General features: G+C 41.7%; 1 protein-coding gene across 1 annotated transcript in view; it reads left to right on the forward strand.

Moving 5' to 3' along the window:
* plpp4 (phospholipid phosphatase 4) overlaps positions 1–27,058 on the forward strand; it is a 57,755-nt gene that overhangs the window by 129 nt on the left and 30,568 nt on the right. Inside the window, exon 1 of the mRNA XM_086166077.1 lies at positions 1–328. This exon is cut by the window's left edge and continues 129 nt beyond it. Within this exon, the coding sequence (XP_086022203.1) occupies positions 240–328 (89 nt within the window). The 5' untranslated portion in view covers positions 1–239. The remainder of the gene's footprint in view (positions 329–27,058) is intronic.

A 27,058-nucleotide genomic window follows, 5' to 3' on the forward strand; every position in this document is an offset into this window, starting at 1 on the left:
GCAATATAAACAGCTTGAGGGGAGAGAGAAACGGTGGAGCAGGAAGGCGAGGAAGGGGGAAGGACTGCTCCAGGTGACCGAGTCGTGATGAAGACGCGCGGTATGTGCGAATAAGCGGCGCCACTTCTGGAGGCGCTTGCTCGGTTAAGGTGGATTACAAAGATTTGCAAAAGTGAACAATAGTGACGTCTGAACTGGACCGCATTTATTCTGCTAACGTGACGGATTACCTCGGGACCATGAACGTGTCGCCACGGAACCACAGGCAAAACATGCGCGAACTGGCTCTGGAGATTGGCATACGAGCTCTGCTTTTTGGAGTTTTTGTGTAAGTATACCCCACGATTTTCCTAATGTTTCTCAAAAAACATTTTCACGTTCAGATTTTCTTTGCAAATTCGGTGAGGCCACTGAGAAAACGTTCCCCTTACTGTGAGGTGGATTTGCGGTGGTGTGTTGCTGGAAGCAGGTTTGTGTGCAGAGCAGCAGTTCAGCACCCTGGACAGAGACACAAAGACTGCAGGGGCTGGTGAAGTGTGCGTTAACAGGTTGCTTAACCAGTTGTTCACGTGTTATTTTTGTTGTCCATATTAGGAAACAAGCATTTTAGAAATCCCTATGAATTTCATTCTAAACTGGAAACACTCTGTTCAGCTTCAGGTCCACTGATTTCTGCTTAGTACTTTTTGCAGTTTCTCTGAGGCTTAAAAGATACAGCCCTCAAAGATCACACAAACATGGACATGAAGAATTTTCTGTCATGGAAGTTCTTTTGTTCACATTGTTTGCCTTGTATAAATAGTTTTCTCTTGGATTTATCTATCCATTTGTTTGTTTCAAAAACCATTTGCCCTGTCGTTTGAAGTGACTCACCTTGCTGCAGCTGTAGGTCTGTGGGCACAGTCAGAAATCTGCCCCCTGCTCTAGAATTTGGAAATAGTCTTCTTGGATAACATGTATACACTTTCATTGATATATGTCCTTAGGATGGGTCAATTTACTGCCACTCTAAACAGATGATAGAGTTGCAAGGAGCCTTATGCTCATTTGGTTATGCAATAGAACATTACACAGAAGACCTAATTGGCTCTTACATTGAATCATCTGGAAATACCTAATCATATGATTAGTCTGCATAATTCACATGCGTGTCTTATTTGTTGTTTAGTGCCTGATGCTACATAAAAAGCAATTTCATATAATGGCTCTCACCATCGCCATCATCTAAAACTAACAGTTGTAATCTCCCTCAGGTACCTGTCATAAAGTAGATGATTACTTTATCAAATTGAATTCTACTCCTCATATTCCCTCTGCAATTTACAAAAAGTCTGGTAATCTGTTATTCACACAACCCTGTGAGTAAACAGGATCTACCTTGTTAACAGAGGATGAGATGTGCAGTTAATTTGATTACTAAACTTTATTTTATTCTGAGGCATGCATAGACATTCTGCTTGAACGTAGTCCAGCAAATTACTGCTACAAACACTGTAACAACATGAATGCACACATCACAGAATAGGCGCATAAGCATGCGCATACGCACACACACACACACACACACACACACACACACACACACACACACACACACACACACACACACTACTAATGTTCTGGAGTCCTGGTCTAGATCGGTTGAAATTAATAAAATTGAATGGTAAAAGACTGAGATAGAAGGCAGCATAACTCAGTGATATGACATGATTAAATAACAAACCAAAAGACTCCAAGAGAGTCATAGATATGAGTTTCTAATGTATCAATGTCTCTAGCTTCAGATGTTAATGGGTCAAATATGGTCTTTGTGTATCTAAACAGGGAGGTTGGCACAGTTGTTAGCTCTTCAGCCTCACAGCAGGAAGGTCCCTGCTTTGTCTCCCATAGGGGAGTTGGCATGTTCAGCCCATTTTGGGTATCCTCTTGATATTTTGGTCTCTTCCAAAAGTCCAAAAACATGACCCAACAAGTGGGGTCATTGTAAACCCTGGATTGCCAAGATGTGTGAATGAGGGATTAGATGGCAGAATTGCTCTATAAGCGGTCCTGTGATTGAAGCACCTGTCTGATGACAAGTGGGTAGGCTTTTCTTGAAAATAAAACTGAAAATACATTGTTACAATTCCCAAAATTGTACAACCACTATATCATGCCTCTGCGAACAAATTTTGATGAGAAACATTGCAAAGAAAAACATTTACACAATTTGCATACTTATACAATTTCAGAGGAGTACGGTAAAATAATGTTTACTTTGTGTAAAATGAAATTTTATGTTCTACTGAAAACGAGTGTCACCAATTATTATCCATGAAATGGCCAAAAAAAAAAAAAAAAAAAGCAAGGTGGAAGAGTAGTTAGCACTTCTAACTCATGGCAAGATGGTTCCTAGTTAAATTGCGACAGGGTGCCTTTTTGTATGGAATTTGCATGTTCTTAACATTTCTGTGTGGTTTTCCTCTGGTTTCTCCGGTTTCCTCCCACAGTCAAAAAACATTCATTTAGATTGGAGAGTTGTAATTTCCTAGATGTGTGAATGAGAGTGAATGGTTGTATGTCTTTAAATGTTGCTTGACTGTCGCCTGTCGCCCCAATGACAGCTGGAATGCTCCAACGCCTCTGTGACTGAGTGCGGGATAAGCGTTATTTATAAGTGATGAATGAATGAATGGATGGATGGATGGATGGATGGATGGATGGATGGATGGATGGATGGATGGATGGATGGATGGATGGATGGATGGGTTGGTGAATTAAACACCAAATCAAATTTGTAAGGTGTAATATGGGTGTAAGGCAACCAAAAGGATTTGTGTATTTGTATGTTAATGCTACCTTTTGAGATTGATGTATGTTTTGGTAGAATTTCGTTTGACATAAAAAACTAAAGATATACTGTTTTTGATCTACAGCAAATCTGTTGAAGCTGTAACATTAGTGATTCTGATTCCCCAGCAGATCTGAGGTTGTCTTGTCCCTGAGAGCAGCTGTTCTCTCTTCTTGTCTCATTGTAAAAACCCAGGCTGAAGTTAGGATTATTGGGGTCAAAGTAGTTTCCCTATCTACCCGTTGGAGGCCTTGAGGACAGGTTGTGAAGTGTTAATAGTGTATGGTAGATAAAATTGAAAAGATTAATGTTTGTTGACCAAGACGTCATATTTTCTCAATTCACTGCTTGATGTCTCACTTTGGTAGCCCGAATCTTGGTACTTCAAGATAAATTTGACAGTCAAAAAAAAAAAATCCTCATTCATTCAGGTGCCTTGATACTTCTTTAAAAGTAACAATGATGAATCAAACAATTCTGATTCACTCTAAATAATCCTGATACCAAAATGCAAGCAGTTTATATCCTATCCTACATCCAGCACATGACTGGTCACCCACAAGTAGGGACATGTTATTGTCAGAAAAATAGGATTATCGGTATATTCATCTTGGTATAATGACTAAATCAGTCCTCTTCTATAACACTATATCATCTATTTTTGGCAATTCTTTTCCCCCCACAATGATTACATTTCCAATCCCTGTCCTTGTATGTCACAATAGAATCCTCTGTTCATGCTATTTAATATCTTACAAGTCTCATCTACAGCTTTGAAATTTTATCATAGAGATCCATTTATTTAAAGTCACATTTATCTTCTAGCTTAAACCACACAAGAAAGAGGATAATAATATGAGTATGTCCAATTTGCAGACAAGCCTTCACTGCAGACAAAAAAGACTTGAGTCTAATATTTCAGGCATATTTGACAAATGGGTAAAGCTTCTTAGGACAAACAAGCCCTGTGATTCCAGCTATCTGACAGATGAGAAAATGGTCCACTTCCTGGCAAACCAGTCGTAGTAGTCCAACTCCTGCAGACAAATAACTGTGACTCTACTTCTGGCTGACAAAGATGTAGTAGCTAAAATGAAGTAAACAGATGAGACAAGAGTCATTCTACTGTAGAACGAGTCAACTTATTGGAAATAAAGAGGGAAAAAAGAAAAACCATCACCAAGCCAAATCCTAGAAATGGACACTTCCACTCCAGATCAAGAAGTCCTGTAAGACCAACCACATAAGACAAACTTGTTCGACACACAAATTCCTGCGGACCGACAAGTTTTAATGTGTCATTTGTGTGGAGAAGAAAAAAAAAGCCAAGCCGCTGTTGATAGACCCTCTCCTGCACTTGAAAAACAGCCAAATAATACAGCTTCAATACACAAATAATCTAACAGGCCCAAATTGCACAGATCGATACATCAACAAATTAAAGCCAATTGCTCCAACTAAGAGAACGAGAGAGCTGGCCAGCTCTCGCAGCCAGACAAGAGACCAGCACTTATCCTTTTGAGTTGAAGCTGTTGAATATCATGTAGTTGTGCAAAATGTTAAAAGGGATTGTTTTATTCGTCCAGGCAATTAGACAAATGGCTGAAATGTACAGGGGCAATTAAACGGTAAACTTCATTTCCTGAAGACTTTGAATTCCAAGCTTTAGTGATCCGACAACCCCCTGAAATAAAACAGACACTGATTAATGACCAGATACCTTACTCAGGAAGTATTCACGTAAGTCATAATTCATACCTGAAGATGCAAAGCTCTGAACTACTGCTGAAGATTATTAGAGACAATGATTAAAAAAAAGAAACTAACCACCCTCAAATACATTATATTCAGTCCCCCTGATGTGTGATGACCTCAGTGAAAGGCCAACTGTGTCATATGAAGTTGACCCTATGCCATGAAACCTCTATGATGCTATGATGACTGTATTGCTGTAAACATCCCAGGAGTCACAGATCAACTATGAGAAAGGTTCAATCTAAATGGAAATGGGGGTTTGACATTTAACAAAGTGGAAAAAGAACAAAAGTTAAAATCATCAACTAAAGAACAACTCAAAAATTATACCACTATTGTGTAAATACACTAAGTGTAGAAAAAGGTTACTTCGATGAGCAAGAGCTCATAAAACATCTTACTTTTCTCCTTTAGTAGTTACGCAACAGACCTGCTGACTTTAAACAAATTCTTTGATTCATAAAACACAATTCAATATAACAATATGCAGATAAAACCCAATAAATATCAACAATTTGTATAAGCGTAGGCCAGACGTTCACAGAAAAAAAATAGAAGGGCGAAGAGTCAAAAAAGATAAGATAGAATGAAGGACATGGAAGTAAGATCTCGATTTCTTTTATACTTTACAGATTGAGATCTGAAGCATGACAGCAGCAAATGAAGAGGAACCTCCCTATCACTCCATGAGCTGGTATCAGGACAATCGAAAAGCATTTTGATGGAATGATTGGTCAGTGAAGAGGGCAACTGATTTTAGAGTTGATGAACACAATAAAATAGACTATTTTTCAGGCTGACAATTCAATCAAAACATGCTGCAAATTTTCATTATGGAGAGTTGGCAGACATTCCTCGGTGTGAGGTTTCGAGTGTTGAAACTTAAGGGAGCTCTACTTTCGAAGCGTACATGTAAAGTGACACATTCAAAGGTGGTCTACTGGAAATGAGACAGCGTGCAAGCTGAGCTTTTTTTTCCCAAATGATTCTTACATATTAAAATGCATGAGAAGCAAAGGAGGGCAAAGGAGTTGGTGAAATATCTTGTTTGGCATATTTCTACTGAATATTGCAATAGCAAAAGCAATTTTTAACACTTACTCTTAGCTGTTTCTTGAAGCACAAAAAAGCCCAGGGCTATGTATTGATAGCATATGATTTTGCAAAACAGCAAAAAATATTTGATCTGCAGTTCGGTTTCAGGCTAATGTTTGAATCAAAATGTGCCTTGTTAAGCAAGAAAGTCCCCCTTTATTTAGTTTATTTGATACTTATGCAGCAACATGCAAACTTGTGTGAGAAGCTCGCTGCAATGGAAATACTTTTTCTTTCCATTTTTTCCAAATTGAATGTATATTTGTCTCATGATTTGTTCAATGTTTTAGCGTTTTCTTTTTTTCTATTTTCTTAAATATACATATATACATATCCATATGTACCTGCTGTTTGGTTTTCGCTGTCAGAAGAACACATGTGTTGTTATGTGTTGAGTCAGAGGTCATTCAGTCGGTAACCATTGTTTTACAGGTGACAAAACACTGAGATAGCCGGAAGGAAAGTGATTGAGGACAAGAAACTCTTAGTCTAAGCATTGCAGAAATTCACCAGGAAAAAAAGGGAAACAAACACACAGACACACACACAGACACACAGACACACAGACACACACACACACACACACACACACACACACACACACACACACACACACACACACACATATCAATCACAAAAACAAACAGACAGCAAAAAGGAAAAAAGAAAACACTTACCCCTCTGAATGACCTTCATAATGTTTATTTATTGGTCTTTTTCTGTAATAACACATAAAACACATATGAAATCAGTTCTGGTTTCTAAATTATTGCCTTTTGAAAATTGGCAGAGAAATTCACTAAAAATATATATTTTATAAGCTGAGCTCAAAGTATAGTGAAATTGCATGGCTAATACCAGAATAACAGCACTGTATGCCAAATTTGACAATATGTGCATTTTTTGGTTCGCTAAGAGACTGTCTTAAAATGACATCTCAAAGGGAGGAGAACAGTCATCGTGAAATTGTTTGTGTGCTGTGAAAGGCACAGCTAAAGAATAAGAGAAAAGTGTTGGATCATCAAATAGGAAAGCAGGACCAGCTGTCTGGCTCTCAGAGACCAGGAATTCTGCAACGAGCCACACAGGCAGCTGTAAACTCTGGCATTTCTTTCCCTGAAATCATTTGATCGCTTCAGTGCAGCTCAGTGTTTCTACTGCCATCTATCCAGCCTTATCATTCTTTTCCTCTACTGGGTAGCAGATAAATCTCAGTTCAATTTTCTCGAGTAAAAGAAATATTCCAGCACCGGATGTGATTTGAACAATCTCACCAAAATATGTAGACATTGAAGAAGAATTTTCTCTTTTGTGTGTTTTTGTACTCTATATTGACTTAAGATAGCACAAAATACCTAGTTGTTTTTAAAAATTTGCTTTGTGACTGGGTAGCTTGGCACAAAGTGCAGTTTTCATTGTGTAGATGTAGGCCATTATGTAGCTGTGGGCCAGTGCGCCACATACAATAATTCTGACAGAATCAATAAAAAGCCATGAAGTTTCAAAAACCAAGGTTAATTTTTATACGCTGAGATACGACAACTGATACATCATGGAGATCAGATCCAAGGGTCCTGCTTTTGCATGTGGGACACAAGACACTTTTATACTGTAGCAGTTTGGTTAAAAGCAACCAGTCCTTAATCTCTGAAGACAACTTTGTACCTTGAATCAAAAGAGGCTGGAAAGTTGACATCTGAAGAGTTGACACTAGCTTGCTAAGGTCACGGCAGCTTAAGGCAGAAATTGGGGATCACTGCTGCAGTCTTCTACAGGCTCAGCTTTCATGTCAGAGGATGTGGTCTAAAATATTAAATTCACTACAATATCTGTCAGGACGATGTCCCTCCATTCAAGGTGTCATGAAGCGAAAGGTCATTTTCCCCACAAAAATATCCCTTATGTCACCTTATATAGTGAATACATCAATTCTATGCCGCTTTGTGGTGTTTCCCAGAGGCTACTAGTGTCATAAGTTTTACTGGTATTGTCAGTTAAGGAGAAACCTTTGAAGTGACAGTCTAAAGAGCTCATTTGTATCGCTCAGTAAACTAGCCACTCAACTAAAACTCAATTTCGAATCAGAAGTTAGCCTACATATAGTTGTGTTCAAAATAATAGCAGTGTTTTATTAAACGTGAGTAAAGCTCTAAATCCTTAATATTTTTTATTTCCATTAATTGGGAACACTGCATATTATATTTTACATCAAAGCATCAATATCTTAATTGCTTTGAAGAAAATGAAGGAAATAGTTATATAGGCCTGTAGAAAAAAATAGCAATGCCTGCATTTATCATTACCAACTCAGTACTAAGAAAATACCTTGATGGTGCAGCTTGGACTCATCTGCAGTGATTAGCCCAGGGTCACGAGATGTTTCAGGTCTTGAATCTCGCCTGGATGACCCAGCCAGGGTTGATCAGACCCTGACTTGTGTTCAAGCATCACACTACACCATAGCTCCCCCCTCTTGATCCAAAGCCACCTGGAGTCTTTTTCTGCTGCCTCATTGAAGTTCTTGCTGGCCATCCTCTCCAGTAACCTCCTGATACAAGGCACTTGAGTGTTTGGTGCAGGCTCTGCCCCGGAAATCCTCTGCAGCCAATCTTGATTGGCTCGCAGCTGACCATCCACCAATTCAGCCTGCAGTCCTGTCCCAGCGCCAGATATTTTGCCTTCTTCCACTCATGACCCTCTGCCATTCAGTCTTCCCAAGGGACTGTTAGTTCCAATAGCACCACTTGCTTTGTACTCTCAGATGTTAGGACCATGTCTGGCCTGAGTGTTGTGCTGGTGATGTGCTCCAGGAACTTCAATTAACTCCCCAGGTCCACCTTTAGCTGCCAGTCACATGCTGAGGGAAATAGCCCAGATGGGACCTTTGGCAGAGACTGAGGCTTCTCTCCGGCCCTGACGAAAGCAATGTTCATGCCTTCCTGAGGGGTGGTGCCCACTTTACTGGATTCCAGCGCAGATGGTGTCAGCTACTGCCTTCAGCACCTGGTCATGGCCCAATTTGTACCTCCCCTCTCCCAGTGCCTTCAGGCAGCAGTTCAGAATGTGCTCTTAGGGTACAGTGGACATGCTGGTGTTTCTGCTACCCCCCAGCAATACAGGTTTGATGGACTTGGGAGGACACCATACACTGACTGAGTCAGGAGCTTGAGTCTTGCTGGTTCTGACCTCCAAATTTCTGCCCAGGTGATCTTCCAAGTTAGTTCATGGTCCCAATTTGTCCAAGCTTCTTGCTGGCAACTGTTCTGCTTTGGCACTGGTGTCAATGGTAGGAGTTCTTCAGGAGGAAGTCAGTCATGCGGTTGGCAAGAATCTTGAAAAAGATTTTGCCCTCTACGCTGAGCAGCGAGATCATTCAAAACTGACTTATGTCTCTTGCGTTTACCTACTTTGGTATCCAGACACCTATGGCATGCCTCCAATGCTTGGCTACCCTGCCTCTCCGCCATACTACCCTGATGATCCTCCACAGCCTCTGCAGGAGTCTCAGGTAGTGCTTGTACACTTTGTATGCCACACTGGTGCTGCACTGGTCTGTGTGGCCCTCATTGTATTCCTGACTTCTGCCAGTTTGGGCTTCTCTGTGTTGAATTGGCTAGTGTGCGGGTGGTGAAATTAGCTCTGTGCAGGGCCTAAGGTCTTCCACCTTTTGCTTGTCACTGTATGTGTTGCAGAGATGTCAGTTAATGTCATCTTCTGAACACATGAGAGTCCTGCTCTGCTTCAGCCCTAGCAGCTTCTTAGTAAACCCAAAGGACTTGCTATAAAGGTAGAGTGCTTCCTCTCTGTCCTTCCTCCTGTACCACTCAGCACGACGTAGGGAAATGAGCTTCTTTCTGAGGATGTCTCGGACCTAAGGCAGGACAGGTCTTTCTTTCTCGCTCGTCTTCTTGTAGCACTGTTTAAGGGTCTTCAGTTCTTTCCTGAGCGTGTTGATCTTGTTCTCCTGCTGGTTTGGCCTAGCTGTGACCTTGGCCTTTGGCTGCTTGGTGCCAAATCGCTCGACCCCGATGCTGATGATGAAGGTGCACATTGTTTTGAGCTGCTGGTCCACTCCTCCCTTTAATGATGCTTCCTGAGCAGCATCAACATCTTCATCGAACTGGCGCCGCTCGGTCTCCTTGTGTGCAGCATGCTACAGGACCCTGCGATGTTCTGATGGTTTGCTGGGTGCAGCAGGCTGAGCTTGGGGGTTCTGGACACTATGGGTCACTCCGGGGTCCGGCTCCTCCTCTGATTCACCAGGAGCAGTATTAAGCACTGCTGCTGTACCTTGCTCAGCTTGCTTCCTCCTTATACAGCCCATTTTGGTCTGGTGGATCTTCAGACCCTTCAGGTTCTTGCAGCTTTTGCTGCACCAACAGTTTACTCTCATCTTCGATAATCCATTGCTTATGTTCCTTGCCAGAAAACCTGTCCGTCTGGAGTGCTGATTCCCCCCCCCTCTCGGGCGGGGAGAATTTCTGTAGCTTAGATGAGTGCTCCCTTGTGAGTACATTAGCTCTTCAAGCATTTTGATATAAGCAAATTAATCCACGATTCCTTGTATACGATAAATTGGCCCAACACCATAGTAAGAAAAACAGCCCCAAATGTCATGATGCTTGTACCACCATGTTTCACGGTCTTCAGAGTGTACTGTAGCTTGAATTCAGTGTTTGGGGGTCATCTGACAAACTGTCTGTGGCACTTGGATCCAAAAAGTGAACAATAAGAACAATCTTACTTTTATCAGTCCACAAAATCTTTCTCAATTTCTCTGTAGCCCAGTTGATGTGTTCTTTGGCAAATTGTATCCTCTTAATCAAGACTTTTTGTTTTTTTATTGTGGGACTTTGCAGGGGCTTCTTGCTGATAGATTAGCCTCACACTAGGGACTTTTAATTGTCACAGCACTGAGAGGTAATTTCAGACTGTCTCTGATCTCCCTGGAGCTGATCACTGGCTGAGTCTTCCCCATTCGGGCTATTTTTCGATCCATTCAAATGGTAGTCTTCTGTTTTCTTTCACGTCTCTCTGGTTTTGTTTTCCATTTTAAAACATTGGATATCATTTTAGCTGAGCAGCTTATCATTTTCTGAACTTCTTTATGTTTTCCCCTCTCCAATCAATGTTTTAAGTAAAGCACGCTATTCCTGAGTCTGCACACAGACGTGGGAGCATTCATACAGTGATTGTTCGGTATTTCTACAAAAACAGTGATTGATCTGGTCAATCATCTTTGGTTGTTATTATTTTGAATAGAACTGTATGAAGTAACAATGGCGGCTAATCTTAAACTACACCATAAAGGTGACATCATGTCAGCTGTTGTTTCACACGTATATGATAAAGAACAATGGTTATGAAAATGATCAACCAAAATGTTTTTAAATTCTTTTTGTGATGCCTTGCTCACTGATGCTATAAGGTATTTCAAGTTTCTGTCAATGTGTTTGAAATGTAACCAAAACCCAGTGGGATTTTTTTTTTGTTCACTGCAAGATATGGTTGTACTAGATGTATCACTGTCTGGGTAGCTGTCTGGTTGAGCAAGGATTTCAACCACAGCTGCACCTGGGGGTTTGTTGACTGAGTCACTGGCCACTTGAAATGACTTCCACTCTGGTGTGTTTCAGTGCCTACACTAATAAACTCCTAGATAATGAAAATTAAGGGATGGTGATGATGAAAATTATGATTTTAGAGATGATTTTTATATCTGTCTTTCTAGCACTTGTTTCAAGACTTGCAAAAGCATCTATAACGTATAGATGGTTTTTCCAGAATAAGTAGTTAAGGGGTGACACAGTGGTACAGTTGTTAGCACTTCCTTATCAATGCAAGAGGATTGGTTTGGTTTCAACAGGTTGCCTATCTATATGGAGTTTGCATGATATTCCACTGTCTCTGTTGGTGTCCTCTGAGTTCTCCTCCAAAAGTCTAAAATGGGCCTTGAGTTGTATGTCTCCATATGAGAATCAGAAATCAGAATCAGAAAAACTTTATTTGTCTCTGGGGGGCAAATAGGGTATCAGCATCAAAATTGTGAACATGTGAACATCATGATTAAAGTTTGAAAAATAAATAAATCAATAAATGAAAAAATATTACATATGTATAAATTACAAACTGTGCAAATTGTCGGTGGCCATGTGATCGAGTGGCAACCCGTCCAGAGTTAGCCCAAACCTTATCTTCCAATGACAGATGTGACAAGCTCCATCACTCTGTGAGTCAGAAAATTAATGAATACATGGTCAGGGACATTCAGAACGCATTAAAAGCAGACACTATGTAATCCATCATAACTATGATTTCCAGCCAAGGGAAGGTTGTCTGATTAAAATGACCAGCAAGCATCAGTATTACAAGAAAAAATTAATTTTCGAAAACTGATTTTTTTTTTCTCACCATAAGTCACCTGATCAATACATTGAAGTCAAAGGCATCCATCTATCCACCTTCTATTGCTTTCTGAAAGGGCAGCCGCCGAAACAAAGAGGCACAGACCCTCTCCCAGCTCTTCTAGACACACAGTCTCTCCTGAGTATCCTAGGTCCTTCTAGGGATCCCATCCTGGTTGGACAGGCCACCTCATCTGACTCCTTTCACTGCGGAGGAGCAGCAACTCTACTCTGAGTCCCCAGGTAACTGAACTTCTCAAGCTATCTCTGAGGGGGTGTCTGGAAACTTTCCGTGGATAACTAGTATCAGCCACTTGAATCTGTGATCTTGTTCGTTCATTCACTACCCACAGCTCACGATCACAGGTAACCATGGGAACATAGATCGACTGGGAAATTGAGAGCATCGCCTTTTGGCTTACCTCCTTCTTCACCACGACAGACTAGTGCAGAGTCTGTATCACTGATCCCTCCATCCATCTCCTGCTCCATCCTTCCCTCACTCATGAACAAGACCCAGAGATATTTGAACTTATCCACTTGAGGCAGGACTACATCCTTGATCTGCAGAGGACACTCCACTTGTTTACAGTTGAGAACCATGGTCTTGAATTTGGAGGTGCTGATTCACATTCCGGCCGCTTTGCATTCAGCTGCAAGCCACTCCTCCACGAAAAATCCCGGACTGATAAAGCCAACAGAACCATACAAAAAAGCAGAGCACCATTCCTTTGGCCACCAAACTGGATCCCTTCAACCTCAGCACCCTGGCTATGCCGAGAAATTCTGTCCATAAAGGTTATGAACAGAATCTGTGAGAAAGAGCAGTGCTAGCAATCCAACCCTTACCAGAAAACAAATCCACTGACAACCAGTCATACAGAGACTCAATGGTCCATATTACGGGATCTGGTACCCCATATTTCCTGAGCCCTCTAAAAGTTGTTCCGACAGGCCCCACAGTCTAGACAACCTGATAGAACTCCTTCTTCAGTTTGCCGGCATCCCTCTTCACGGGAATCCACCAGCAGGTTCGAGACCCAACCACCTGACAGCAACAGCTCCTGTCTGCCACCTCAACAACAGAGGAACAGAACATTTCCCACTCAGACTCAATGTCCCTTGTCTCCCTCGGGACGTTGTTGAATCTCTGCCAGAGGCGGGAGTTGAGACTCTTTTTTAGTTTCAACTCAAAAAGTACTCTGACAGATGCACCTAACAGACCCTCATGATATCTTTGGGACATAAGGTCTGACTGACGTCAGCTCACCACCTGGTGGTGATCAGTTGACAGCTCTGCCCCTCTCTTCACCCAGGTGTCCAGAACATGCAGCCGCTAATCTAATGACACAACCATGAAGTCAACAACAAAACTGCAGGCTAGGGTGTGCTGGTGTCAAGTTCACATGTGCACACCTTTATGGCTGAACATGGTGTTTATTGTGGACTGTCCATAACGAGTACAGAAGTCTAGTAAGAGAACACCTCTTGGGTTCACATCTGGGGTGGCATTCCTCTGAATCACAGCCTTCCAGGTCTTAGTGTTGCTCCCCACACAGGCCATGAAGACACTAATTACATGCAATTATGTTTAGATTAACTGACGGTAAAGTGAAGTAAAGTTCAGGTCAATATCCACTTTTGTCACTTATCTTCTGCCATTAAGGCCATGAAGTTAATTTTGTCAGTGAATAGAATACAAATGATCTTAACATGGTAAGTTGGACTATTTATATCTGTGCATAGATGAAAAGTTGAAAAAAATATTAACCTCAGTTTCATATTTCCGTGATACTCCCAATTCGCTGTATGGAGATTCTGGAACAGGAGAAATTACAGAGATTGCTAACCAGAAGTGTTTTTTGTTTAAACAGATGGTTATACTACTCTCTATTCTGCCAACTCCATCTTGCGTGCTTGTGTAATTAGTACTGTTACAAATAAAGAAAAGGACCGCTTAGTTATGCATCACTGAAGTAGCCCATACTAAATTCCATCCATCCATCTTATCCCGCTTATCTGGAATTGGTTTGGGGGGGGCAGTAGCCAGAGCAGTAAGGCCAAGAACCCCCTCACCTCTGCCACATGGTCCGGCTCCTCTGGGGGGACTTTAAGGTGTTCCCAGGCCAGCCTGGAGATATAGTCTCTCTAGTGTGTCCTGGGTCTTCCTTGTGGTGTCCTCCCAGATGGACATGCCCGGAATAACTTCTCAGGGAGGCATCCAGGAGGCATCCTGACCAGTTACCCCAGCCACCTCATTTACACTCCGAGCTCCTCCTGGATGACTTCTCACCCTATCTCTAAGGGTAACCCTGCGGAGGAAACTCATTTTGGCCGCTTGCATCCGCGATCTTGTTCTTTCAGTCACTACCAATGGCTTGTGACCACAGGTGAGTGTGGGAACATAGACCAACAGGTTCATCAGGTGCTTTGCCTTTTGACTCAGCTCCCCCTTCACCATTATAGACTGGTGCAGAGTCCGCATCACTGCAGGTGCCGCACAGATCCCCCCTGTTACTCTCCCGCTCCATCCTTCCCTCACTCTTGAACAAGACCTCGAAATACTTGAACTCCTCCAATTGGGGCAGGACGTCTTCCCTGACCCAGTTGAGCACCATGGTCAAGGATCTTGAGGTGCTGATCCTCATCTCGGCAGCTTCATACTCGGCTGCGAACTGAGCGTCCCTGCAAACCCGAGTGTCCAGGACATGTGCCAATAAGTCCAATGATACGACCACCTGGTCGATCAAAGAATTGTGGCCTAAGGTGTGTTGGTGCCAAGTGCACATATGGACACCTTTATGCCTCAACATGGTGTTTGTTATGGACAATCCGTGACAAGCACAAGACTGCAATAACAAAACACTACTCAGTTGCAGATCAGGGAGGCCGTTCTTCCCAATCACACCCTTCCAATTCGCACTGTCGTTGCCCATGTGAGCGTTGAAGTGTCCCAGTATAACGAGTGAGTCCCGGTACCCCTTTTTTTGGCCACCTAGATATAGATATAGATATAGATATAGATATAGATATAGATATAGATATAGATATAGATATAGGGTTCCATCAGGTTGAACCCAGACGTGCAGGCACCAAGAGAGGGGGGCAATCAATATGCCCACACCTGCCCAGCGACTCTCATTGGGGGCAACTCCATAATAAAAAGAGTTGAGCTCCTCTCGAGAGCCCTGGTTCCAGACCCCACGCTGTGCGTTGAGGTGAGTCTGCTATATTTAGCTGGAATCTCTCAGCCTCGCACATCAGCTTGGGCTCCTTCCCCGCCAGAGAGGTAACATTCCAAGTTCCAAGAGCCAGCTACTGCAGCAGAGGATCGGACTGCCAAGATCCCCCGCTCTTGCTACTGTCCAGCTGACTCTGCACCTGGCCCCCCTGGCCCTTCCTGTGGGTGGTAAGCCCAGGGGAGGAGGGACCCATGTCATTCCATCGGGCTATGCCCCATGGGTAAAGACCCGGCCATCAAGTACTTGCTGCCGAGCCCCGTCCCTGGGCTTGGCTCCGGGGGGGGCACCGGTAACCTGTGTCCGGGCCAGGAAAAACTGGTTTCAATGGTTTTCTTCTTCTTCAACTAAGAGGTTCGTCTTCTTCAACTAATTTGTACTGTCTGTACTGTATATCTTTTTCTTCTCCATTCAGCTTTTCCCTTCAGGGGTTGCCACAGCGAATTAACCTTCTACATCTATCCGTATTCTCTGTATCCTCCTCTCAAACTAACTACCTTCATATCCTGTCTCACTACTTCCATAAATCTTCTCTTTGGTCTTCCTCAAGACCTCCTACCTGGCAGATCCAATTGCAGCATCTGTCTACCAATATATTCTCTATCCCTCCTCTGCACATGAACGAACCTTCTCAGTCTGGCTTCTCTGACCTTCTCTCCAAAACATCTAACATGTGCTGTTCCTCTGATAGACTCATGCCTGATCCTATCCATCCTGGTCACTCCCAAAGAGAACCATAGCATCTTCACCTTTCCTTTCATTCTGGCTGAGTCTTCTATCGCACAGTACCCCTGACACTTCTCTCGACCCATTCCAACATTCTTGAACCCGTCTCTTCACTTCTTTTCCACAGTCTCCGTCCATTGCTCTGGACTGTTGCTCCCAAGTACCTGAAATCCTCCAACTTCATGATCTCCACTCCCTTTAGCCTCACGGTTCCAGCAGAGTTCTTCTCATTCACATACAGTCATGGCCAACAGTTTTGAGAATGACACTCCCACAAAGTCTGTTCCCTCAGGGTTTTTAGGTGTTTGCCAGATGTTTCTATGGTTGTGTCATTCTCAAAACTTTTGCCCAGGACTATACATATACTCTGTCTTGCTGTGACTAACTTTCATTCCTCTCCTTCCCAGAGGATACCTCCACCTCTCTAGAATTTCCCCTACCTGTTCTCTGCTCTCACTGCAGATCGCAATGTCATCTGCAAACATCATGGCCCATGGAGATTCTTGTCTAACCTCATCTGTCAACCTGTCCATCACCACTGCAAACAAGAACAGGTTCCCTGATGCTGATCCCTGATTGAGTCCCACCTCCACCGTCAACTTCTCTGTTAGCCATACAGCACACCGTACCAGTGTCTCACAGCTAGCATACATGTCCTGCACCAGTCTAACATACTTCTCCGCCATTCCAGATTTCCTCATACAATACTAGAGCTCCTCTATTGGCACCCTGTCATATGCTTTTTCTAGGTCGACTAAAACACAATGCAGCTCCCTCTGGCCTTCTGTGTACTTCTCTACTAGCAAATACAGCATCTTTAGTACTCTTTCTAGGCATTAAGCAATACTGCTGATTACAAATGCTGACTTCTGGTCTCAGTGTAGTTTCCACCACTCTTTCCCAGAACTTCATTTTGGCTCATCAACTTCATCCCTCTATAGTTGCCGCAATTCTGCACATCCCCCTTGTTTCTTAAAAATGGGCACCATCATACTTTGACTCCATTCTTCAGGCATCTCTCTAAGATCCTGTTGAATAAACTAGTCAGAAACTCTACAACTGCCTCTCCTAGACACTTCCATACCTCCACAGATATATCATCAGGACCAGCTGCCTTTTCACTTTTCATCCTCTTAAATGCCTTCCTCATTTCACCTCTACTAATCTCTGATACTTTGTGGTCTACAATAGTCACCTCTTCTACCTATGCCTCTCTTTCATTTTCCACCTTCATCAACTCTTCAAAGTACTCTTTCTATCTTCCTATTTCTCTTCTGGCATCAATCAATACATTTCCCTCTCTATCCTTAATCACCCGGACCTGTTGTACATCCTTTCCATTGTTATTTGTCTGTTTCGCCAACCTGAATAGATCATTCTCTCCCTCCTAACTGTCCAATCGAGCATATAAGTCATCGTACATCCGTTGTTTGGCCTTTGCTACCTCTATCTTTACCTTACATTGTATCTCCCCGTACTCCTGTCTGCTCTCTTCAGTCATCTTAGTCCCACTTCTTCTTTGCCAACCACTTTGTCTGTATATACTCCTGCTCTCCTTATCTACTTTCCCTCCAGATGACACAGCAAGTATTCTCCTACCCGTCTCCCTGATAACACTAGCTGTAGTTGTCCAATCAATTTGAAGCTTTCCCTGACCACACAGAGCCTTTCTCAACTCCTCCCTGAAAACCATACAACACTTTTCCCTTTTCAGCTTCCAACATTGTGTCCTCTGCTCTGCCTTTGTCCTCTTGATCTTCCTTGTCACCAGAGTCATCCTACAAACCACCATCCTATGCTGTGTGGCTATGCTCTCACCTACAACTGCTTTGCAGTTACTGATCTCTTTCAGGTTACCTTGCTAATACAAGATGTAGTCTATCTGCGTTGTCCTACCTCCACTCTTAATATTACCCAATGTTCCTGTCTTTTCTGGAAAAAAATGTTTGATACAGCCATTTCCATCCTTTTTACAAAATCTACCACCAACTGTCCCTCTTTTCTTCTCCTGGATACCAAATCTTCCCATCACTTCTTCATCCCCTCTATTGCCTGCACCAACATGCCCATTGAAGTCTGCGCCAATTACCATTCTCTCAACTCTGAGGATATTCTGCATCACTTCATATGTCTCATTCCAGAACTTCTCCTTCTCCTCAAACTCACATCCCACCTGCAGGTCATAGCGACTCACAACATTGAGCAACACACCTTCAAGTTTCAATTTCAGACTCATAAGTCTGTCTGAATTCTTTTCACCTCCAGATCATTCCTTCAAACAAACTTCTCCTTCAAGATAACTCCTACTCCATTTCTCTTCCTGTCAGTACCATAATAGTACAACTTAAAGCCTGCTCCTAAGCTTCTAGCCTTGCTACCTTTCCATCTGGTCTCCTGGACACACAGTATATCCACTTTCCTTCTCTGCAATGTGTCGACCAACTCTCCACCTTTTCCTTTTATAGTCCCAATATTCAAAGTCCCTACTCTCAGTCTCGGACTCATGGTTTTCCTATTCTCTCTCTGCTTCCAAACACACTTTCCTCCACTCCTTTTGTGACATATAGTAGCCCAGTTTCCATTGGTTCCCTGTAGGTCATCAGTACGAATGGCGGTCGTTGTTAACCTGGGCCTTGACCAATCCGGAATGATCTGGTTATTATGATTGATTCGCATGTCGCATGTTTTTGCAAAAGTTCTATGCTGGAAGCCCTTCCTGACGCAACCCTCTGCATGTATCTGGGCTTGGGACTGGCTCAGGAAGACACTGGCCCGTGCCACCCTGAGGCTGCATTAGGTTACTGTCATCTCTGATTTCATTTAAAGGTTCTCAAATTCCTTTGCATTAAGAATATTGACTTTTTATGCAAATTATTCGGCCTGCAAACACTTTTTGAGGAAACAGATACTTAATTCTTTTGCATGAGCACTGAGCAAGTAAGTAGATGAGTCATTTTCACTAAGTAATCATTTGAAATCGTTTAATGCGAAGTGTTTACCTAAATGCAAACTGGGAGATGACTGGGCTATGAAAATAGATGTAAGGCTATTCGATTATGATATAATCTTAAAAACAAAATGAAAGAGTGAGGCAAAGAACAATGATTCATGAAAAATAATAAACTACTCATTGGATTTAAAAAACCTGAACTGTGCAACAATATCAACAACTCAAATCATATTCAATGGAACAGCTGTGTGTCTCTTGAACAAACAAACATTTATTGATTTCATGAACCTAGACACACAGGTAGAAAAACACAGACACACACACATACATACACACACACACTGCCATTTCCAGCACCCCACTTGAGAAAGATAGATCAGGAGATGATGAGATGTAAGAGCCAACCTCCAATTCAGCATTCTCCTGGCCCACATCTCAGGAGAAGCATTCGTAGCGTGTGGGTGTATGTGTGTCGGGAGGCTGGGGTTTGGGGTTGAGGTGCCTCTCGGGCCCTTGAGTTGTTCTGTCAGACCTGACACTTTCCATCGTAACTCCTCTGTGGTTACTTTCAAAGCATGCTGGAGTGATAGTTCACTTTTGGCACAGAAAGTCAAATCATTTTTAGTATCTGTTATAGAAAAGGAGGATCAAGAGCATTTTGGACAGCATTTAAAACTTAAATCATTATGAGAAACAGAGTTAGGCAGAGTTGCCAATATTTAATTGTTATATACTTAGTTTTTGACTAATTCTGGAAAAGATCACTAAAACATGACATCGTGATCTATTACAAGATTCACATTCTACAAATCCTCTAATCTACAGATATTTAATTTTATACAGAGCACCTGACACCACACAAAGAGATAGAGTTTTGTATCTACAAAAGAATCTCACATTTCATAAAGGTAAGCAGGAATACTGTGTCCCTTGACCCAAATACATTCTTACTTGAGTTCTTTTGGAAAAAGACAGAGAAGACATTTATGAGAAGAAAACTATCTATCTATCTATCTATCTATCTATCTATCTATCTATCTATCTATCTATCTATCTATCTATCTATCTATCTATCTATCTATCTATCTATCTATCTATCTATCTATCTATCTATCTATCTATCTATCTACAAACAGAGGGAAAAAACATGGACAAAGAAATTCCTTACAGTTTCTGAAAATATATCATTGAGAGATAATCATAATTAAATCACAAATCAAGATGATGGAGAGTTTTTTAAAAGATAATTCAAATGATATTGAAGTACTAACATACAAAAATCTGAAAACACAGTTTACAGTTATACACAATAATGTTGGTAGCCAAAGACAACAAATATGATGGGTTCAAAATGTTCAACCTCATAGACACTATTGTAATAATTAAGTCCACACCAGTTTGATTAATTCTCTCTGGACTACACTTGTAAAAACACAGATAATTAAATTTGTTGTTGCAAACCAAGCCCTCATGGAGCATGTATGCTTGTGTATGGGTTTTATGTTTGTGTTAGCTCGTGATGTGCGTGTGTCTTTTTTCTTGGATTTTGGATGCGGTCAATTCTGACATTTGCCACAGTAAACACTGAACATGAACACTTTAATAAATGTCAGCCTGGTTTTTCTCAGACTGACATCTGTGTCCAGCTTGACAGGCAATGACATGACAGGCATCCATTACTCAAAGCTATGAAACTATAGTCCCTGCAAGTGTATTACTTTTGTGTCCTTCTACAAATCTTCTTGAAGTTTCAGTCTTGTGTTTCATCCACTTACAAGCATTTGGATTATTACAGAAGACTTTCAAATTGTTCATGGTTTGTAAATTGTTCATTGTTTAAATTTTGTATGTATGTACATACAAAATTGTTCATTCTGACCATACATACACACACACATACACAACCTGTACACACACACACACACACACACACACACACACACACACACACACACACACACACACACACACACACACACACTTATAACTCAATTCTTGGCTGTGAATCAACAATGTTCTCTGAACAAGGGATAACTTTAGGATGTCAGTTATTGTGAATTAGCAAAACCCACAAACAAGCAACAACTGAAGACAGCTGCAGTAGAGGCCTGGCAAAACATCACAAAGGGGGAAACCCAGTATTTGGTGATGTCCTGCAAAGGATTCTCAACAAAATATTGGAAAGTAACATTTCACTTTAGGCTATGTTTCTTTGTCCAATTACTTTTTGAGCCCCTCAAATGAGGAGCATTTGCATAAAAATAGCTACAATTCCTACATCAAATGGAAAAAAAAAATCATATTTTTCTTCAACCTCAATTTTTCTTTAACCTTGAAGTCTGCACTTCAATTTCGTGTAATTGTTTCATTTAAATCCAATGTGGTGGCATGCAGAGCCCAAATCATGAAGATTGTGTCAGTGTCCAAATATTTCTGGATCTAACTGTGGGTATGTGTTTATAAGGTGAAGAAATGTGTTCAAGCCCATTAGAATGGGAGGAGAAAAGTGTCATGTTTGATGAAAGAGCATCAGCCAGAAGGCAGAAAGGTTTCCAACATAATGGTGACACCATAGATCCTGTGTGGTTTTGAGACAGTTGCATTGAGAAAAAGAATGCTGGAGGTCACAAGGATGAAGATGTTGAGGTTCTCTTGGAGAATTAGAAGGACTGATATGATCTGGAATTAGTCCATCAGATGGACAGCAAGTTAGGCATTTCGGAGATAAGGTCAGAGAAGTCAGCCCGAGCTGGAAATGTAACAGAGGAGGGACAGTTAATATAAAGGTATAAGGATAATGAGATTGGAACTGTCAGCAGAAAGCCTTGAGGAAGACTGAGGATGAGTTTTATGGATGGAGTTCAAGAAGACATGAAGTCAGCTTGTGTGAGAGAAGGGGATGCAAAAGTAGGGATGGATGATGAAAGTTTTATTAAATATGGTTCTGGTGATTTATGTAAAGGTTTATGTAAAGGGCAATATGGCAAAATTGGTTCAAATAGCATCAGAACTTTGTCACCCTTAAGACAGGACAGATTTTATTGCTCATTGTCAAGTTAGTATAAATTGAGACTAAAATAGGCAGTACAGTTCCCCTGGGAAATCCCTGTAATCCTCTGTTCAGATTTACATGGTGGGACTGGTCGCCTGAAACCTTTCCAGTCCAGAAAATCAGTGTGAAGTCAGCTTAGTGATCAGAGAGATGGGTAATAAATGGTTTTGAATGGCCAGTGTAAAAAGCTGATGAAAATCCAAGAATAAAACTTGTGAAAATGTCTCTGCCTTGTAAAGGGGTTGTGATGCAGTATAAAGGAGTGTCAGGCTTGGATTTTCTTTTTCCTCTTTTCCCTTGCATGCAATTTTCACTGGGTCATTTTTACTGCTCACTGATGCAGCGAGCTGTTTGCATCTAACCTTTTCTGCACATTTACCAAGTGTGCGTAAATGGGCGCAATAGTAATAAGCCTAAAGCCATTCATATTTATTGCCCAGGATTCTTTGCAACAGGGATTATGGAGAAAAAATTCCAGCTAAGTGGGGCACAGTCAGGCATCTAGTGGATTACATTTACTCCAAGCAGCAGTTTTTGTGTCATCATAGTGCCTGATAAGGTGCAGGAGTGCTGCCTACAATTAAACAAAGCACAGTCGAGGAAACTTGAGTGATGCTAAAAACTATGTTGGAGAAACAGGAATCGATATATAGAAGAAAGCACATGCAATCTAACCAGATCATTTGATCCATAAATGTAGGAGAAACCGTTTTTATGAGGAGTTATTAACTTTCAAGGAAACTGCACAGGAACCCACCTACATGTAGGAATTTAATTTTTGAGTTTCTGATTGGAAGCATTATCCTTCAGTATTAATATTATATTTCTTGTCATACCCTGCACCAGACAACAAATACTGACAAGACACCACACTTTTGTTATTGATACATACCTCTTCAGAAAACTAGTTTAAATGTTCTTTTCTGGATTATTTACTCTTTTTTCTCCCCAAACCTGTATTTGTGGTTGACAAAATAAAATATCTTAAAGCTCTAAGTATCGCACTCAGCATATTGCATTGATATGAGGCAGGTAGTTTCCTCTATTTAGTGCAATAGAATGAGAGAAATATGAACCAATCTGGAAGAACTCCAGCCAACAGTCCATAAAAAGTCATTGCATGTGCTTATAAGCTGAATGAATATAAGCACTTGGTTCCTGGGAGCATTTGCAAAGCTTGCTGGCAAATCATCTAAGCATAGCAACCTGGCTAATTTTTTTCCTTCTGTGGGTTGAACCCCACACCCACCATAACACTGCATCTCTGATTCCCCACAGCTCTGTGTCTCTTGAACATGTCACGCTGAAGTCAGACTGCTGTATTTACCCATGCATCTTTTTTTGCCCCTCATCTTGGACTCCTTCAATAGACTTTTTCATACAATCCAGTGAAAATCAAAATAAAAAAAAGCAATCTCTTTTGCCATAACCACTCTTTCCTGTTGTGACATGCAAATTGATATTTTCTATATCTCTCCTCTTGAGCCGATTGGAGAAGGGCCATCTCCAGGGAGGCCAGATCAGGCTCGATGTCACTCAGCATCCCCCAAGCTTCACTCTTGTCTTCCCTGCCTGACAGGGCCCGTGTAGAGCATTCCTGACACGTTTAAGACACCGGCTATAACACACGGGGACAGAGGATGTGAAATTTAATGCACTTGCAGAATTCTGAACAGTGTACAGTATGAAGAAGACTCAAGGAAAATGTATGATGTTGGTGAATTTAATATGATCAATTTATTAATGATCAGTTGCAAATTGGGCAATGTAAAGATTTATAAGATTAGATCTTTTATTTTTCAGGAACAAAGGCTCAGAAGTGACACTGCCTTTAAGCTGTCTTGAGTTTCGTCTGACAATCGGTTTTCTTAAAACATCACAATAATCAACCTCAATGCTTTTCTTTCATGCAAGATTTTCATACATTCTCTGGCAGTCTGACCTTAGTTCTCAAAAACACACTGCCTCACATGTCACAAATTCAGGGATTACTCTTCTGACTGAAGCATCCAATCTTAAATAAATGCAACCATCCCTTGTCCTCTTCAAACACAATATTCCACATCAGCTCGCCTTTTCTTTGCAGCAGTGCTGGGCTCTGTACTGTGGCTCCAGTAAAAGATGGGAAAAAACAGCATCATAATGAAATCAAGGATATATCCTCAGTCCTGTGAGATCCCGTCTTTCTCCACTGTGACCCAACCCTAATTGAAATGGTGCGGCAGAGCTTGATTAAATCAGAGATACATGGTAGTCGTTATTTCAATTGAGGCCTGCCATTGGAGTTAGATTCGATTTGATGGGGAAGGAACTGTGGGACGCAGTGGGGAGGACCAATACTATATTATTCCTAAATGAATTCTGTACTGCTTGGTTTCTGTTGCATATTTGTAAAAAAATAAATGAATAAATCGGTAAATAAACAAACAAACAAATAAATAAATACATAAATAATTAATTCTTTTTGAAACCTAATAGGCACAATTACCAAGGAATAGGGTTGCCTTCATTGCTGTAATAACAGCATATCCAAAAACTCAACATCTCTGATGAAGAAATGCAGACAGTCTTATGTACCACGTATCAAGTTGTGTAATAGCTGTTAGATGATGCAACACCTTGAGGACCATACATCTCTTTCTATTTTTTAACTTTTAAAAGTACCAGTAGATGAGAACCAAATAGTAATTAAAAAGATGGATAGTACCACTAATGAGAAAGATAAATTACAAAGATATGCTATATTTGGAATGTGAGACTTTTATGGTGTTTACTCACCAAGATCACCTTTCTAATATGACCAATTTTTAGTAGCTCCCAACGGATTTCACATTGTCAAGTCAGAGCCGAGAGGTTGGTGAATAGCTGTGACAAAACTGGGCCAGGAATCAAGCAGCCAGCCTACATTTCTCTCTTCATATCTCCCAAGATGTTGCCCAACATTCCTCACGTAATCATTTTTACTCAAGTTTCATTTTGAACATATTTTTAGCTATAGATCAGAGCTGTATCTTCCATGCCATCATTATCATCCGCAAACTTTACTGAACAGCTCGATTCACATTTGATGGCATGTTAGAGAATCACTGGCATTCATCAGTGGTAAAAGAGCCCGCAGATGCACTGAGCATAGAGGACAGGATTTTCTCTCTGGACCCAATACAACAAATTATCCTAATAGCTTGTAAATCTCATGAGAATATCTCCCTGCTGTATGATTAAATGAGTGTAGTGGTTGAGAAGTGGTTGCCATCGGACCAAGAAGAGGTCAGTCATGATTATTAACCTCTGATCTGGTGAGAAAAGTGACTGCAGACTCTGGTGCAGCAGATGGTCTGCTCTGGTCTCTCAGTCCCTACAATGCATATGCAACTCCCTTCTACATTAGTAGCCCTGCTGATGCTCCCCTTGCCCAGGTATTTAATTAGCTTGTCATTTTGAATGCATCTCAACTTGGTGGAAAACAAGGCATTAATACCTGAGTACTAAATATGACAAAATGCAGAAACCACCTATCAATGCCCAGACCTGAGCCGATCATGAAATAGTTGGGCAGACCTCTTTGTGTTCTGCTCCAGGATTGTTTTCCATTCTTCATCAGAGGACAAAGTTACCAGTAAGAGGACTAGTCCCTCTCTTTGTCTTTAAATAAATGCTTTCAGATTGTGCCGCCTTCTTTGACAACCACAGATTGTAATTAATATTGATTAAAAATCTCAGCTTCTGTGGAAAAAACTGTATATTGGATAGTCTGTGTAACCGTTCCGCCGTCAGCATGCAAAACATTTGTTGGCACGTGCTCACACGCGCAAGAGTGCCCACACAAGTAACAGAACATCGCTCGGGTTCAGATTGGGAGGACCATTCCTCACCATCAGACCTTTCCAGGCCTTGCTGTCACTGCCCACATGAGCATTGAAGTCCCCCCGTAAGACAGGGGGACCCTGAGAGGGGTGCTCTCTAGCAGCCCCTCTAAGAGACCCTAAAAAGAGTGGGTAGTTTGAACTGCTGTTGGGAGCATAGGAACACACAATCAAAATCCGTCCTCAACTCAAAGGCAGACGGAGACCATCCTCTCGTTCACCGGGTTGAGCCCCGACATGTGGGAACCAAGAATGGCAGCATTTATTGTGCCAACACTTGTCCGGCGCCTCTCACTGAGGGCAACTCCAAGTTTGAAACAACTCCTATCCCTTTCTAGAAGCCTGGTTCCCGAGCCTGTGTCTTACATTGCGGTGAGTCTGACTATATTTCGTCGGAACCCCTCAGCCTCCCGCACTAGTTCAAGTTCCTTCCCTGCCGAGAGGTAACGATCCATGTTCCGAAGATCCAGCTTCTGAATCCGCAGATCAGAGCCACCATTCAGCTCATATTGCACCTGGACCCCATAGCCCCTTCTTTCAAGCCCTGTCCCCGGCTTCGGGAGGGGGAGGGGAGGTGATCCACATCCGGGCAGAGGAAAACCACGTCCAGGTCTTGAGTCACGCTTTGTCTGGTCCCTTACCCCGGACCTGTTTTCTTTAGGTGACCCTACCAGGGGCATAAAGCCCAAAATCATAGGTTCTGGTGATCACTGGGACACACAAACCCCTCCACCATCACAATAAGATGGCAGCTTGAGGAGAGGGAAATAACATATGAGATACTGAGAAATACTTCATTTTGTATGATTTGGAATGCGCATGTAGATGAGATATGAGTTGATTTCAAACAGGGTTGATCATTAATGAGGAGGAACAGGACTGCTCCAAAATACTTATCAGAAAGTAGTTTTCAGGTGAGGTTAAAATGTAAACCCAGCCATGCAGATATTAAGTCTTCATCAGAAATAGCTATGGCAATTAACACCTATTTGTGTATGTGTGAAAACAGATTGATTTATTTGAGACCAACCTCTCAGTTTGTGTTGGCCAAAAAACTGAAAGCGAAGTGAAATTGTTTAATTTCAAATCCAGCCATTCCTTTGGCAGATGGGAAATTATAGGATTAAGCAATGCTGAAAGCATC

The sequence above is a fragment of the Fistularia commersonii genome, chromosome 2 (genome assembly GCF_037954325.1).
Source record: "Fistularia commersonii isolate RoL2024-O1a breed Wild chromosome 2, RoL_Fcom_v1.0, whole genome shotgun sequence".
NCBI lineage: Eukaryota > Metazoa > Chordata > Actinopteri > Syngnathiformes > Fistulariidae > Fistularia > Fistularia commersonii.